At 47.8% G+C, this 17,594-nt stretch overlaps 1 protein-coding gene across 1 annotated transcript in view; it reads right to left on the bottom strand.

The window, feature by feature from the left end:
* Positions 1–17,594, bottom strand: part of ARRDC1 (arrestin domain containing 1) — a 221,975-nt gene that overhangs the window by 103,637 nt on the left and 100,744 nt on the right. Inside the window, exon 2 of the mRNA XM_030207082.1 lies at positions 6,659–6,769. Coding sequence (XP_030062942.1) covers positions 6,659–6,769 — 111 coding nt within the window. The remainder of the gene's footprint in view (positions 1–6,658; positions 6,770–17,594) is intronic.

Genomic DNA, 17,594 nt, shown 5'->3' with positions numbered 1-17,594 from the left:
TAGATCTAGTGTTCTACTTGATAGCAAGTCATCAGAATTCCAAATATCATTAGTTCTTCAGATGGAGAATGCAGCTGGGGATCAGCAGGATTTGATGCCTTACGTGCAAGCCAAGGCTCCTCAGTCAATTTTGCATAGGATTGTTAATCACTCCTTCCTTGTCATCTTGGTAGTTCCAGATTGGCCTCACCAACCATGGTGCACAGACTATTTTCTCCCTCTGTCATTGCTACCCTTCCAAAAGGTGTGTAAATCATTTGTGCCCAAGTTGCTAAAGATCCCCAAGTGACAGCCAGAAAAAAAAAAAAGGTTAAATGAGCTCCATAGCAGACCTGTCAGATGTAATGTGCTCATCTGCAGGTGGTTGAACTCATATGTCCCCCTTTAGAGCAGTGGAGCCTCAATTGGATCTTAATTTGGCTGGGCCCCCTTGAAAGATCCTACCCTAAAGGTTGTGTTTTTTGTGGCCATTTGTTTTCTTTAAAAACATTTTAGTGCTATAAGTATCATTGCAGGGACCATTATTTGTCCTTTTCATCTTACTGTTTCTCTGTTTTGTTCCATCCTTTGCTAAAGGTGGTCTCTTTCTTTCTTATGAGCCAGGTGTTTTTTATTCCAGTTTTTCTGAATCTGTGGCACAGGGTTCTGCAGGCACTTTATAAGCTGGATATTCAGAGTGCTTATCCACTATTCAGAGGTCATTAATTTCTTTAGGAAGTTTATCACCTTTTTGCACTATTTCATGGTCTTCAGAAGACAGATAATCCAGTGTTTAGCTAAGGACTTCAACGTTAAATCATCTATTGAGTCTACTTATATTCTCAAAGGGGGTTCCTCAGGGGCTTCATGCTCACTGTGCTAGGGTGCAGGCGGCATCCTGGGTAGAAGTGAAAGCACTAGCCCTACTTACAGAGCTGTGACTTGTCTATCTTTCCACTCATTTGGAAAGCATTACAAGCTTAATGTTTGGGATCAAAGGAACAGTGCCTCTGGTAGAGCAGTTAAGAGGGTTTTGTCTTCTTCCTCCCTGAGGGAGCACACACTTTAGTACATCTCTTAAGTCTGGATTTATTTAGCAGGATAAGAGCAGACATTAGGTCTTTCCTCAATTTGCTTTTCCTGATTTCTGCTAGACCAGTCCAGGATCCACCATTAAAGACTAAGGGAGTCAGAGGATGCTTTGGTCTTGTATCTGCCACTTTTGTTGTTAATTCTGCAGATGTTATGCCTCCATTTACTGGTAAGGGAATATAACCCATAGGTCTTGACTGATCTGGCAAGTTTTAAGGAATAGATTCACTCGAACATAACTATCCAATTCATTAACAATAGCCTTTAAAGGAGGTATTGTTCCGAAAGTCGCTCATAAAACTGATAACATCCAAGAGGGGAGGACAAGGTGAGCCTTTATGATGAGCAAATCACTATCTGGCATACTCTTATGGCTCCATAAATACAATACAGGAGATGACTTTAGGTAACAATGTATTAATGACCCAATGTTGAACTATGGTTTGGACACAGGGCCCACATTGCCTAAGGAGAGACTTTTCATTCTCTCGCAGTTGATGAGCTTCTCGGGTGGCGGGGAGGGAAAGGAAGAAGGGGAGGGACAGAGATGTGATGGGGAAAAGGTGCATAAAATAACTGGCACAGACATACAGTAAAGTAGAATGGGAGATTACAATTAACTGAAGATGGTTACCGGTTAGGAGCTGATGGATAATGTTTGCAAATGGGTACGCATATTGTTATTTGTTCAAGGAGATGTTTAAAGTTTCAAAGGGGGAGGGGAGCAAGGACTATAGGGAAGGGGGGGAGTGGGGGGGGGGGATCATTAACTCAAAAAGTATACGAATACTGTCTTATGTAGCACCAAATGTATATTGACCGATTCGCTGGGAAGTTATGCTCAGTTAAATGTATTGATATGGTTAATATGCTGAAAAGCTCAATAAAAAATTGTTTAAACATAAAAAACTGATAACATCCATTTTCATTATTTTTTTTTTTTTTGGGGGGGGGGGGGGGGGGGGTTCTTCCACAGATGTGACCTTCTGGAAATGTGGCTTGTGGAGGATCCTGAGTTGTTTAAGCCGAGCCTTCCATTTCAATCTGATTTTGGTACAACCTTCTCAAAAATTCACCTGCCTGTGTTTTTACATCATCTGGGAAGATAATAGGATTGTCTTTCAGACATGGGTGTAGAAGAGAACCAACACTGTGTAGTTGATGAACAGGAAATGTGTCAATTAAGTGTTGAAAATGCTCCTTGATGCCAGCAACAATGGATGAATCTGTTGCATTAACAGTAAGATGCTAGAGAATGTGATAGCACAATGCAGATAGTAGGAGTCTGATCAGTGGGCAAGACTTGTTGCCACATCAAAGGCAGACAAGAGAATGTCATTTAACAGTGCTACATTTAAATCCAAAAGCGGCTTCTGCAGCTTTTTTAATCATTATTGAATTTGGTTGCCAGTTGTCCAAGACATGTTTTTTTACATATTGATACTAGCATTTTATAGCTGCTGCTCCATCTAGTTAGAACAGCCTGTTTTAAGGCTAGTCTCAAGCTTTTAGAGAACATGGGAACAAACTTTGCCCCCATCCCCGTGGTTAACCGCATGGACACATCACAGTCTCATTCCCTATGTAGTTATGAATAACTGCTTGCACTCGATTTGAAAGATCAGCGTTCCAAACGAGAGATACTAAGAATAACTGGGTTAAAGTGGTTGCAACACAGGTCTACCTTGAACCCTTTTTGTTAACATCCATACATAGCCCTTGGGTGGTATGTGAACCTCTACTATGTTATAAAGCTTGAAAAGTAGGATAAACAGAATGGTCTTAGCCTATAAGAATATCAGGGATGGATGCTGGAATTTACGGTATCAGTTAAAACCAAAATCCCTCCCACTTCCATCAATATTTTGGCTCCTGAGTATCGAACTCTGCTGTTTTTAACTTGCTACAAACCCCATGCTCTCAGCCTTATTTCTAGCAGCACTTCTGTCATCTCTTGACTGTTTTCCAAGAATTGAACTGGTCCCTAAAGTCAGCAAGACCCAGTTTAAAAATCTTACCCTTTAAGTGTTGCATTGTTTTTATGATCTGATTTATGATGTACCTTGGTTAGTCCAAAACTGTTTATATTTTCTAGAAGAAATTCCAACAAATGTCCAACTAGAAAAATTAGAAATAAGGCCAGTTCCTCAAGTCCCTGGTTAAATTCCTGGGCCGGGAGGAGTTATTGCATGGGAGCAATATCTCTAAGTAGGCATTGTTGGGTCGGGCACAGCTTGGCCCTACCAAATTCCACCCCCAAATTCCCCACAGATTTTAATGCCATTTTTTGTTTCCATACCAAGATCATGACCTTTTCCCTCCCTATCACCTCCAACAGTCCAGCATCTCCTTCCCTCCCTCTCTGTATCCAGTATCTCCCCTATTCCCCTGTTGCTACCCTTCCAGGAGGTAGAAAGTGGATTCTGTGCCAGCACAGGGCCTAGAACAGGCTCGTGCTCATGCACTGTTGCATCCCACTCCCTTCAGATGTCGGGCTTCCCCCTTGGGAAGATTGGAGCAGGACAAAGCAGCTCAAAAGTGAGAGCCTGTTCTCATAGGACCCAAGAGAGTAGCAGCAGAAGAAACATACACCAGTGCTTTCCTGCTACTGCTGTCTAGTCTGCAGTACCTGGCAGGCTGGGCTTGGCTAAGCTCAAAGTTTTAGTGGGCCTTGGCCCCTGTGGGCCACCCTATTTCAATGCCTATGCAGGTGACTTGACCTATGCTTGTGGAGCTGGTTTTATACTTTCTGCATAGTGCAGGTTACTTTGCCAAGACTTCTTCGAAGAGCAGAAGTCATCACAAGTGTTTAGAGTTGGTGTGATGCTTTGATAACATCCTGTGTCAGGAATTTGCTGCATATCCCACTCCTTTTCTTCAAATTTTAACACCAATTTTTGCTCTTGCCACCTTTTATGGAAGGGCGTTCCAGGCATCCAATAACCTTTCTTTGAAAAGATTTCCTGCTGTTGCTTTTGACTACCTCTCCGCAGCTTCATATACTCCGAGTTAACTTCCAGCAAGGCGGGACTCAGCAGAGGGAAGGCCCAGGCGTCGGCAAGAGCAGCATGTCTTGAAAGGCTGCGGCTGCTGACAGCGAGAATCAGAGGCACGTTTTCTGGAAGGGGAGATGTTCAGGACCCTGGAGGGACATGGAGATGTACTCCCCAGTCCTGGCAGGGCCAGCAAAAAGAGAGCACATGGGATTTGGAACCCAAAGACTGAGAGAGAGAAGATGAGGTGGTGTCAGGGGAGAGACACTGGACCTGGGGTGTGGGAGGAAAGGAGACCCTGGAAAGGCAGAAAAAACAGAAAAGCAGGAGACCAAAATCAAATGGAAAAATAAAATGCTCAAGACTAAGATAGAAAGAAAATATTCTCTTATCAACTGGACCATGTTGAGCGACAGCTTTCATTTCCTTCTCTGTTTTCTTAGTATCGCTGGGGGTGGGGGAGCACAATCTGATGTGTCTGTGTTACTGGAGGGAGGGGGAGGAAGGTGCAGATGATAAAAAGCTGGAGAGCAATATTAAGAATTTAGTTGGCAGGGGGAGCAGGGGTGTCATCATTGGGAGACAGCTACTGTAGCAGAAGGGGAGTGTATGCCTCAGGAAGGTATATGGGGTGGTAGTTGATGTTTACTCATGCTACTATTTATAATGGTCTTCATACCAAACAGGTTTATCCCTGATCAAAACTACCTTATGCCTGGATCAGTATGTTGCCATAGCCACACAGCTTCAAATTCCTTACTCCAGGCATTTTAACCCATTCAAGTTTTCAATACACTTTTACATTTAACTGAGATAAGCTGCTTTTCTTTCCCAAATTGTTTATATGTAGAAGTTATATACTGGTCAAATATGGGTACTGATATTAAACAAGCACACTGAATCATTCATGAGTGATGTTTCTTCTGTCCCTCCAAAAGCCTGAAATACATTCTAAACCCTAGCCCAGCCATTGCTGTGAAATTCCTAGCTAGCTGCTCCCTTAAGAGCCCAGTAACAGCATACTCTTGTCAGCCAGCAGATGTTGCTGCAACAGCATAACAGCCACACACTCTGCTTTCTTAGAACCCGAGTAGAGAATAACACGGGGATGGGTACAACGACAGCCCACGAGGACAGGGCGGGGACAGAGCTCTTAGAGATGGGGACAAACTTTGTCCCCATGTCATTTTCTACTTTGAAGCCTGATAATGAGCTGGACTGTTATTTATGTTTGAGTGATGCAGACAATGATATTTTGATTTTTTGGAAAAACAAGCAAACATGCTGGCCACAACTAGCAAAACTTGCATGGGGGATCCTGTACACTCCTGCTACCAGCACATCGTCTAAGAAGTCATCTTCTATTGCAGGAAGGACTGTGGAAGACAGGTGAGCTAGACTAAATCCTGAGATTGTTGATGACTTCTTCATCCAAGATTAAAAAATAACAGTGCTTCATAGGGCATATATTTCTCCCCCACTAGAGAATACAGAACGGGTTGTATTTTTTACCCCTGGACATTTTAACAGTATGGATTAGGGTTCCTTGGGGTATTATTATTGAGAAAAGTGACGTCTGTTAGGAGGTACCCTCCCCTACCCCTTGCCATAGCTGTGAACATGCTGGTCAAAATTCAAAGTGAGTTAACTCACTTGGTTGTGGCTATCCAGTCATTTTCCGCAGCACTTAACTGGCCATCCTTGCTGAACACGACCCTTTAGTAACCGAACCTAAAGCTAGCTATGTCGGGGGAGTTCTGGGGGCAGAGTCAAGCTAGGTCTCAATATTCAGACTTAACTTAGTGCACAGATAGAACTTCATAAATAGCTGTCCTATCTTTATGTGCTAACCAATGGATGGTTAAATCTGAATATTAAATTTAACCAGTCATGCATTAGCCAACTTTTTTTTAAAGGGGAAATTCAATGCCAAAGCCAGCACAAGGCCTGGCACTGAATATCCACTTTTAGCATCAGCAGCGAGCAAAACCAGCTGGCGGCTGAATATTGGCCGGACTATTCCTAAAGTTGTCTGCTAGCTCAAGAGAGTTATGATGGTCACCATCCCACTAGATCAGTCCTGAACGTGACAAGCTGTCTGCAAATGCTGTCAACCCTTACTACAGTCTTTTCACAGCTCACTCTTACCAAAGTTTGCATCGTGTGTGATTTTTCTGTTTTGTATTGTTTTTCTTAATACAGATACAAGGTGACAGAAGGGAAACTTCCTCAAAGCAGTGACCGTGGTAAAGCGAATGCATCAAGATGCTTAGTGAGAAATGCTGAGCAAAAGTTCACACCCACAGAGATTTGGGAAATGAGTTTTCAGAATGCTATCCATAACCCAGTACCATCAGATGACATCTGGCAGTTCAATAGCTAATTCATCCTGCTTGTCTGACAAATGTTGCACAGGGTTGGACTACTATACACCAATACCTTTTTGTTGTACTACATTTTGGATCAACTGAGCCCCAATTCCCTGTTGTAGACCACCATGTATGCTTATCTTGACAGAGGTACTACATTACTGCGTCAGCTGTACAGCCTCTTGGAACTCCAACAGCATCTTTGTATGTGCTTCTTATTCTTACCTTTGTCTGCCAAAGAAAGTGTGCTGCTGAAGTACTGCTCCTCTACGCTCCATGACGTTTCATTGACCTTGTTTGACACCCCACATGATCCAACGCAGTTCACCTTGATGGCTAAAAGGGCCAAAAATTAGGTGCGTGTTAAACATAAAAATGTACAATGTGTTGCCTTTAAGATTTATTTTCAGCAGTCTGAGTTTGGGTCCCAGAAACCTTAAGCAGTCATTTGCTAACATTTCAGCTCAATTATATGGTTTCTCTTTTCCTGTAGGCATAGAAGTGGAACAAACAAGGAAAATAATGTTCTCTCAAATCCTCAGTTTGTTCATCTGTGAAGATACCTTTATTTTTAACACCTGCTTCAAGGGATGCCAAATTCTGTGAAAATGTATAGTGGCTATTAGGAATGGCAAATATTTATCCATTCAGAGCTCAGTATGCGGCAGGAACCATTCCTTTCTTCTCTTTACGGTATCAAACCTTTTCTAAGCCCGTTAAGGAGCACCACAGAAATAGGACAACCCGGTAGAAGCCCGGAGGGCTGGAAGGCAACTGGGTGCACAGTATACGGAAGAAATAAAATAAACACCAAATAAAGGATAACAGACCTTTAACAGCAAGATACTGTTAAAGAAATAAAGGACTGTATTTTGTTATAAACAAATGAAAAACCTTTTAGTAGCTAGCATTTGGTAAGGGTATCCACTGATGGAGACAGTGCTGTATGCATGTGATTTCACTGTCCTCAGACTTGAAATTCAAAGTAAAAATAAGTCAGACCTAAAAATAGAAGGAATACTGCTAAAATACTGTGCAAAATACTATCATATAGGAAATTAAGGGCCCTGTTTACAAAGGCAAGCTAGTGTTTTTAGCAGGTGCTAAAAACTAGTGTACGCTGATCGTGTAGATGCCCATGATATTCCTATGGGCATCTACATGGTTAGCGCATCTTTGTAAACAGGGCCCTAAATATCAATGTCAATACATACTTATATAACGCTCCCTCCCCAAATGGGTCCGGTGTGGTTTACATCAAGGATAAAAGTAAAAATCTAAAATACAGTGCAGAAATACATAAAATCAGTTACAGCTTACCATAGTCGGAATGAAGTTAGAAAAACAAGTCTTAATTTTCTTCAGAAAAGAGTAATTAGCAATTAGTAATTTGTTCCATTGTTATATTCCTTAACGATACTTTGATTGTCTCGCATAACTCTTCACAATGTAATCCATAACCAAGTTGTAACAAATTGTATTTCCATTATTCATAATATATTGTAAGCCACACTGAGCCCGCAAAAAGGTGGGAAAATGTGGGATACAAATGCAATAAATAAATTAGTGGGGAGCGCATTCCAAAAAGGAATCGAAGTTAGAAAAAACAGTCTCAGCTAACCTGAAAAATCGAACTCCCTTCAAGGTTACTGGATGCAATATCAGCAGCAGTTCTTAATGCCTCCAAAATAGCTATTTCCCAAACAAAAGCAGGACTAGTGACTTCATGCACTGAAGGGTGAAGTGAAGTGAAGTCTGCATCAGCATATGTATTTTGATAAGTATAGACCAATTAGAGATTTGTTCCACTGTCCATGTTCCTCCAAACACCTATGTGTCTGAGAACAAAAAGCTTTGAGGCAGCTCCCAAATACAGTACATAGATGCGGATGAGTGTATACGATGCAAAAACAATGAATTTGCAGAGACATGCCCTTAATCCATTCAAGGGTCCAGGGTACTTGCGGAGTGACATTTACAAGTAATAAGTCAGCAGTATTCCAAATGAAAGTCAAGGGAAAAAAAGCCACCTGGGCTGCCCCCCCCCCCCCCCCCCCAAACCTGGATGTAACTTAGAATCCAAAAGCAGCCTTCAAGTGTTCAGGATCAAAAAAAAAATTATATATTTAAGATATGGATGAACATTTATTTTTATTTCTTGCATTTGTATCCCACATTTTCCCACCTATTTGCAGGCTCCATGTGGCTTTGCCATTCCAGGATATCAGATACAATAGGTGTTACAAACAGATCCAGAATAAGAAAAAGATCTATGCGGATAGTTATAGAAAGATGACTTTCAGAATAGGGTGGGTTGGTGAAGTGTTATAATTAAGCTATGGGATTCTTGTTGTAGGCCTTGTTGAAGAGATAGGTTTTCAGAGATTTACGAAAGTTAGTTATATCGTTAATTGTTTTCAAGTCAGTTGGTAGTGCATTCCACAGCTGCATGCTCATGTAAGACAAGCTTGTCGCATGTATTAGCTTGTATTTTAATCCTTTACCACTGGGGAAGTGTAGATTAAGAAATTTGCGGGCTGATCTCTTAGCATTAATCGCACAATTAATAACAAAGTGTCCCTCTACCCCCCCCCCCACCCCCACATTTCCTCCTGTACAGTGCAGAATATAGACAACAGAAGTACATTTTCAGATCTGACATTTCAATTTCTAAACTGAAAATAAAATTTTTTTTACTTCTGTTGTCTGGTGGTTTTTATTTTTCTAATCTTGCTCCTTGACTCTGGTTCTGCTTTCCTCTCTGTGCTCTAAACTCTGTTTCCAGGGCCCCCCTGTTCATTCACTATTTCTTCTTCACTCCCTGCCCTATATCCATCTTTCACATCCAACTTCCTTCCATTTTTCTGCCTCCTTCTCAAATCTAGTTTCCAGATCTTCTCTTTCCCTCCATCCATGGGTGGCATCTCCCTTCTATTCCCTGCCATCTATGTGCATTTCCCCTCTTCCCTTCTCCTACCCTCTTGTTCATGTCCATCATCTCCCTTTTCCTTTTCTCTTCCATCTCCCATTTCCAACATCTGTCCCTCTCTTCTCCTGCCATCTTGCATCACCCCTTTCTCTCTTCCCCAACCATCTAACATTGCTCCTCTCTCTCCATCATCTATCACTGACCCATCTTTTCTCTTCCCCTCACCATCCAGTATCACCTCTCTCTTCCCTCACACACCATCACCATCCAGCATTGCCATGTCTCTCGGCTCCACCCCCCAACCATTTAGTATCACCCCATCTCTCCTACATCACAAAAACAAAACCATTATTCCTGATGTATTGCCACATCTCCATCATATTATGCATTGCTCTTTCCTCACCCCCATATCCTACATTGCCTCATCTCTCCCCCCCCCCCAATGGTCTACACTGCTCCATACCCTGCACTGCCCTTTCTTTTCCCCTCCCCATAGCCTGTGCTGCTCTGGTCTCTCCCCAAACACCCATATCCAGCTTTGCTCTCTCTTCCTGCCTTCCCCATCTTTTCCCTCTCATTTTAGGTTGGTTGAAGCTCCTGCACCAGTTCACTGTTATGTGGCAGCAAGCAAAAGGCAGGCATAGGGACATTCCCCTCTGTGCGCTGCCGCTAGCTCTATGGGACCCAGAAATAGGAAGTTAATGCAACTTTCTTTTTCTGGGTCCGGCAGAGCGAGCAGCAGCACACAGAGAGGGACGTAAATTGTAGTAAATTTAAAACAAATCGGAGAAAATTGTTCTTCACCCAACGCATAATTAAACTCTGGAATTCGTTGCCGGAGAACGTGGTGAAGGCGATTAGCTTGGCAGAGTTTAAAAAGGGGTTAGACGGTTTCCTAAAGGACAAGTCCATAAACCACTACTAAATGGACTCAGGAAACATCAACAATTCCAGGAATAACATGAATAGAATGTTTGTACGTTTGGGAAGCTTGCCAGGTGCCCTTGGCCTGGATTGGCCGCTGTCGTGGACAGGATGCTGGGCTCGATGGACCCTTGGTCTTTTCCCAGTGTGGCATTACTTATGGACGTCCCTGTGCGTGCCTTTTGCTTACTGCTACTGCCGTGGTGAAGACAATCAGCGGACCAGTTCAGGAGCTTCAGCCTGCCTAAAATGAGTAAGCCGGGGGGGGGGGGGGGGGAAGAAGACAGGGAAACTTTTGGCCATATTGACGACCCAACCCAGAGATTGAAGGACTGAAACCACTCTGGCTGTAGCTAGATGACTCTTTTTCTGAGTCTGCTCTGATGAGCCAGTCGTCTAGGTACGGGTGAACCCGGATACCCTCTTGCCTGAGAAAGGCAGCTACTACCACCATTACCTTGGAGAAGGTTCGGGGAGCTGTGGTGAGACCAAAAGGCAAGGCCCGAAACTGGAAATGTTGTCCCAACACCGCAAACCGCAGAAACTTCTGGTGCGGGGGCCAAATTGGTATGTGCAAGTAAGCTTCTTTCAGGTCCAGAGACGTGAGAAACTCTCCTGGCTGTACCGCCGCAATGACGGAGCGCAGGGTTTCCATGTGAAAATGCCACACTCTTAAGGACTTGTTTAGCTCTTTTAAGTCCAGGATCGGGCGAAAAGACCCGCCTTTTCGCGGCACCACAAAGTAAATGGAGTAGCGGCCTAGACCTTGTTCGGCGGGAGGCACCGGGGTCACAGCCCCTATCTGGCACAGACTGTGCAGAGTCTCCTCTACCGCCGCCCGTTCGGCGGCAGAACCGCATCGGGCCTCCACAAACACGTCTCTCACCGGGGCATCGAATTCTATTCGGTATCCGTCTCTGATCAGGTCCAAGACCAACTGATCTGCGGAGATTTTGGCCCACTCCTCGAAAAAGAGGGAAAGTCTTCCTCCGATGACAGGAAACGAGGAGAGGGCTGGCGCACCATCATTGAGAGGGTCGCCCCAGAACTCCAGGCCTTGAACCGGCAGCTGCAGAACGTTTGTCCGAGCGAAAGGAGTTTCTCTGCTGAAAGCGGGCACGCAAAGTGAACCCAGCAGCACGCCCCGGGCGGTACCTTCTAGCTTCACGGAAGCGAGGTCTGTAAGAGGAACGGACCGCCTGACCCTTAGAGGAAGGCTTCGGCCTATGTTCGGGCAAGCGCTGAGGTTTAGAATCCCCCAGGCCTTTAACAATGTTTTCCAGCTCCTCACCAAACAGGAGAAGGCCTTGAAAGGGCAACTTCACCAACCTTTGCTTAGAGGCCATGTCCGCCGCCCAATGTCGTAGCCAAAGAGTGCGGCAAGCCGCCACTGCTACAGCCATTTGCTTAGCCGAAGCTCTGACCATATCATAAAGGGCGTCAGCCAAAAAGGACAAGGCCGACTCCATCCGCGGAGCCATTGCAGATAAGGTCTCTGCTCCATCACCGGGCTGTTCCACTGCCTGCTGTAACCAAGCCAGGCAGGCTCTAGCAGCATAACAACTGCATGCAGACGCCCAAACAGTGAGACCTGCCAAATCAAAGGACCGCTTCAGAGCTGAATCAAGCCTGCGGTCTTGAATATCCTTCAGGGCAACACCTCCTTCAACAGGGAGGGTAGCTCTCTGTCACAGCCGTGACCAGGGCATCCACTTTAGGCATTGCAAAGCGAGCCAAATGTTCCTCACTCAGAGGATATAATTGCCCCATAGCCCTGGCAACCTTCAAAGGTCCCTCGGGGTTAGCCTATTGAGCCAAAATAAGCTCTTGGATGGAGTCATGCAAAGGAAAGGCTTGAGCAGGCTTTCTGGTTCTAGCCATCCTTGGATTAACAGAGGAAGCTGTGCCACTCCCAGGATCTTCAATCGAGAGGGCTTGTAAGGCATCTGAAATAAGCGCTGGCAGCTCCTCGCGGTGGAAAATCCTAACCGCAGATGGATCATCAAGCTCCTGTGGCAATTCTGCACCCAACTCTGGCTCCTCAGCCCAAGACGTTCTGCCAGAACCCTCAGAATCCTCATAGCCCGACCACAGGGGGGTTGCGTCACACTCAGAAGGGGAATTAGAACCTTCTGCGTTTATCAGGAGGATACGAAACAGGCAAAGCCAACTCCAAAAGGCCAGGATACACCGGGGGGGGCAGGCAGAGGGTCCGAAGATCCCTGTGAAAGAGGTCTTTTAAGCATGTATGCCCTATGCAGCATTAAAACAAAATCAGGGGAGAAAACCGCTCCCTGACCGCCCGGATCCTGCCCAAGGGTATCAGCTCTATTAGCCTCACTCAGAGGACCCCCCCCCCCCCGGATTCAGGGCTCTCCTTCGCAACGGAGGCCGCGCCATGTGGAAAATCCAAAATGGCGTCCGCTGCCAGCTCAGAGCGCGAAAGATCGACGCTCGCCATGCTCGGGCCGGCTCTACCATCTGTACAGCACGAATTACAGAGCCCCGCTGCTGATTTGCGCTTGCCACATTTAGAACAGCGCTTTACAGTCTCCGCAGCCATTGCCGAAAACGGCGGTAAAATTCAAAAATGGTGGTTCGCGCCAAAAACGTCCCGATCGCAGGCCCACCCCGGAGGAGTCAGAAAACACTCTTACCTCACTAGACCGAGTATCACAGCTCCGGTCCTGCAGAAGAATCTCAAGAAAAAAACCTCTTTTCCAAGATCGCTGCGCTAAAGCGTGACGCAACTTCATTTATTTATTTTTTAACGCTGTGAGGAAAGCAGAGGCAAAAGGTAAAATTATGTATCATACCTGATCAATCCATAGACTGGTGGGTTGTGTCCATCTACCAGCAGGTGGAGATAGAGAGCAATCCTTTTGCCTCCTTATATGTGGTCATATGCTGCTGGAAACTCCTCAGTATGTCGATATCAAAGCTCCATCCGCAGGACTCAGCACTCAGAGAATTACACCCACAAAGGGACACTCTGCCCAGCTCACCACCGCCGAAACGGGGGAGGGGAATTAACCCAGCTCATCCCCACACAAGTGGGGGAGGGGAATCAGTCCAGCTCATCCCCGCGGAGCGGGGGAGGGACACCACCCCGCCGATGCGGGGGGGATCTGGCTTATCCTGCAACCGCGGGAGGAGCTGACTGACCCGAACACCGCCGAAGCGGGAGGGGTACAAAGCTGCCCTACAGCCGCACGAAGCGGGAGGGAGCGCCGGCAGAATTTAGGTCTCAATCCAGCCCCGTAAAACAGAGCGGAGAGGAATGCAGCAGCTCACTGTAACACAAAATCGTCTCAACTCCTGAAGAATCTAATTGAAAAAACTTGAACACGAAGTCCTCCTGAACAGGAACTGAAGACTAAAGTTGAACCTGAAATGCAACCAGAATAAAAACAGTACAGATATCTGGGAGGGGCTATGGATTGATCAGCTATGATTAATGGAAAGAAAATTATCAGGTAGGATACATAATTTTACCTTCCATATCATCATGCTGATCAGTCCATAGACTGGTGGGATGTACCGAAGCAGTACTCACCCAGGGCGGGACATATAAATCCCTGACCGCAACACTGAAGCTCCAAACCGGGCCTTGGCCCGAGCAGCCACAGTCAAGCGGTAATGCCTGGAGAAGATATGAGCCGATGCCCAAGTTGCCGCCTTGCAAATCTCTTCCAAGGAGACGGACCCGGCCTCCGCCATCGAGGCCGCCTGAGCTCTAGTGGAGTGAGCCTTCAGCCGGATAGGCCACATAAGCCACTGCAATGGCTTCCTTGACCCATCTTGCCACTGTAGGCTTAGCAGCCTGCAGACCCTTACAAGGACCTGCAAACAGGACAAACAGATGAAGCAAGCCAGAGCCGCTACCTGGACTTTAAGGGAACTGAGCGACAGGCCTTTCTCCAGACCTTCTTGCAGGAACGCCAACACTGAAGAAATTGGAGCAGTGAAGGGAGAAAGGAAGCCTGCCTCACACCACGATGCAAAGGTACGCCAAACCCTGGCGTAAGCAGTAGAAGTAGAGCGCTTCCTCGCTCTCAGCATAGTGGCGATGACCTTGTCTGAGAAGCCCTTCTTCCTCAGACGCTGCCGCTCAATAGCCAGGCCGTAAGACCAAAGGGGGAGGGATCCTCCATCACCACGGGACCCTGATGCAACAGGCCCTGCTCCGCTGGCAGCCGCGGAGGGCCGTCCACTGAGAGCCTGATCAAGTCCACATACCAGGGAAGTCTGGGCCAGTCCGGACCTACCAGGATTACCCGGCCCGGATGCTTTGCCACCCGGTCTAGCACCCTGCCCAACATGGGCCAGGGCGAGAACACAGAGAAGCTCCTGTGTCGGCCACTGTTGGAGAAGAGCATCTACTCCCAGAGATCGAGGGTCCCGTCCTCTGCTGAAAAAGCGCGGCACTTGGCAATTGGCCGCTGACGCCATCAGATCTAGGCTCGGCTAGCCCCAGCGCTTCGTGATGTCCAAGAATGCCTGAGCCGATAGCTGCCACTCTCCGGGATCCAAGGTATGGCGACTGAGAAAGTCCGCCTTGACATTCATGACTCCGGCAATGTGGGCCGCCGACAGCTGTTCCAGGTTCGCTTCCGCCCACTGGCATAGATTCATGGCCTCCTTGGCTAGAGGGGCGCTCTTAGTACCTCCCTGGCGATTGACATAGGCCACAGCCGTGGCATTGTCCGACAGGACCCCTACTGGCTTCAACGCCAGTACCGGGAGAAACTCCAAAAGCGCCAACCGAATGGCTCTGAGTTCCAGGAGGTTGATAGACCACTTTGCCTCTGCAGGAGACCAGAGCCCCTGCGCTGTCCTTCCCAAGCAGTGGGCTCCCCAGCCCGTCAGGCGTCCGTCGTGATGACAACCCACTCCAGGGTCAAAAGAGGCATCCCTGCAGACAGCTAGGTCCAAGGGAAGGCGCACAGCGTAATCCCCCGACACTGGAGTCCAGCGCTGCAGCAGAGAGAGTTGTAGTGGTCTCATATGAGCCCTGGCCCAGGGCACTACTTCCATCGTGGCCGTCATAGAGCCCAACAGCTGCACATAGTCCCAAGCCCGAAGAGGAGAGGCTACTAGGAACTGGTCCACCTGAGCCTGAAGCTTGACAATCCGATTGTCCGGCAGGAACACTCTGCCCACTTGGGTGTCGAAACGAATTCCCAGATATTCCAGGGACTGAGTCGGGCGCAGCTGGCTTTTCTCCCAGTTGATGATCCACCCCAGGGAGCTCAAAAGAGCAATCACCCGGTCTACAGCTCTGCCGCACTCTGCATAAGAGGGGGCTCAGATCAACCAGTCGTCCAGATAAGGATGGACTTGTACTCCTTCCTTTCGTAGGAAGGCCGCGATGACCACCATTACTTTGGAGAAGGTCCGCGGAGCAGTAGCCAACCCGAACGGGAGGGCTCTGAACTGGAAGTGTCGGCCCAGCACTGCAAAACGCAGAAAGCGTTGATGAGGAGGCCAGATGGGAATATGCGCGTAAGCTTCATTGATGTCCAAGGATGCCAGGAACTCCCCTGCCTTCACTGCCGCTATAACAGAGCGGAGAGTCTCCATTCGGAAGTGCCAAACTTTCAAGGCCCGATTGACCCCTTTGAGGTCGAGGATAGGCCGTACAGAACCTCCTTTCTTTGGTACCACAAAGTAAATGGAGTAACGTCCCTTGCCAAGCTGATCTTCTGGCACCGGAACGACCGCACCCAGGCGGATCAGATTGTCCAAAGTCTACTGCACTGCCACAGCTTTGACCGGAGACTTGCAGGGAGAGTGCACAAACCCGTCTTTAAGGGTCGGCAGAACTCTAGCTTGTAGCCGTCTCTGATGACTTCCAGCACCCAAGCGTCTGAAGTTACCCTGGTCCACTCGCCCAGAAACGAGAACAGGCGTCCTCCAATCTGCACTGGGCCATGGACCAGGGCCCCGTCATTGGGTATGAGACCCTGGGGGAGGACCGGAGGACACACCTCCGGGAAGGCGGTCTCTGCGAAAGGAATGCTGCTTGGGGGAGAAGTTCCTCTTGAAGGAAGAGGGAGCAGAGGAGCCCGACTTGCCCGGGCGATACCGACGGGCTTCCTGAAACCGTCCTTTGGAGGAACCGGGGCGAGCACCACTGGCCCGAGCCCTGAGCTCTGGTAACCTCTTGCCCTTAGACGTGCTGAGATCGGTCACAATTTTGTCCAGCTCGACCCCAAAGAGCAGCTTGCCTTTAAAAGGCACCTTAGTCAGGCGAGACTTAGAGGCGTGGTCAGCAGACCAATGCTTCAGCCAAAGCCAACGCCGCGCAGAGACTGTCTGAGCCATACCTTTAGCTGAGGCTCTCAAGACATCATACAGTAAGTCTGCCAAATAAGCCAAGCCCGATTCCAGGGCCGGCCAATCAGCCCTCAAGGAAGGATCCGAGGGGGAAGCCCGCTGCACAATCGTCAGGCACGCCCTGGCCACATAGGAGCCGCAGACTGAGGCCTGCAAACTTAAAGCAGCCGCCTCGAAGGACGACCTTAAGGCCGCCTCCAATCTTCTGTCTTGGGCGTCCTTTAGGGCCGTGCCACCTTCCACCGGCAACGCCGTTTTCTTAGTCACCGCAGTGATTAAAGAATCCACGGTAGGCCAAAGAAAGGCCTCCCGTTCACCTTCAGGCAGAGGATAGAGGCGGGACATAGCCCTAGCCACTTTGAGGCTCGCTTCTGGGACATCCCATTGAGCCGAAATCAAGGTGCACATGGCCTCATGCACGTGGAAAGTTCTAGGCGGGCGCTTCGTCCCCAGCATAATGGCGGAGCCAACAGAGGCTGAGGGAGAGACGTCCTCCGGAGAGGAAATCTTCAAAATGCTCATGGCCTGCACTAACAGGTTGGGCAAATCCTCTGAGCGAAAGATCCACGCTGCAGAGGGGTCATCCGCTCCATCCGAGCGGGAATCCGTCTCCTCCAAGGAATCCCCAAAGGACCGTTGGGAGAACTCAGATATGCTGTCCTCATCTACATCAGAGGAGACAGAGTCCTCTAGGGCCTGGAAATCCACCCGAGAGCGTTTGCTTCCGGAGGCCTCAACCCCTTTATCAGACAGGGGGGCAGGGGCAGCGTTTTGCATAAGAAAAGCCTGATGCAGCAGCAAAATGAACTCAGGGGAGAATCCCCCCGAACTGTGCACTTCTGCAGCTTGGGCCACGGCCCTAGACGCACCCTCAACCGGCGCTCGCAAGATCGGGGGGCGAAACGTGCTGTGCATCCAAAATGGCGTCCGGCGCGAAACTCCGAGAAGGAGCCGCGCGGGAAGAACGGC

Source organism: Microcaecilia unicolor, chromosome 6, assembly GCF_901765095.1.
Source record: "Microcaecilia unicolor chromosome 6, aMicUni1.1, whole genome shotgun sequence".
Lineage (NCBI taxonomy): Eukaryota > Metazoa > Chordata > Amphibia > Gymnophiona > Siphonopidae > Microcaecilia > Microcaecilia unicolor.
This window is presented reverse-complemented; position numbering and strand designations above follow the sequence as displayed.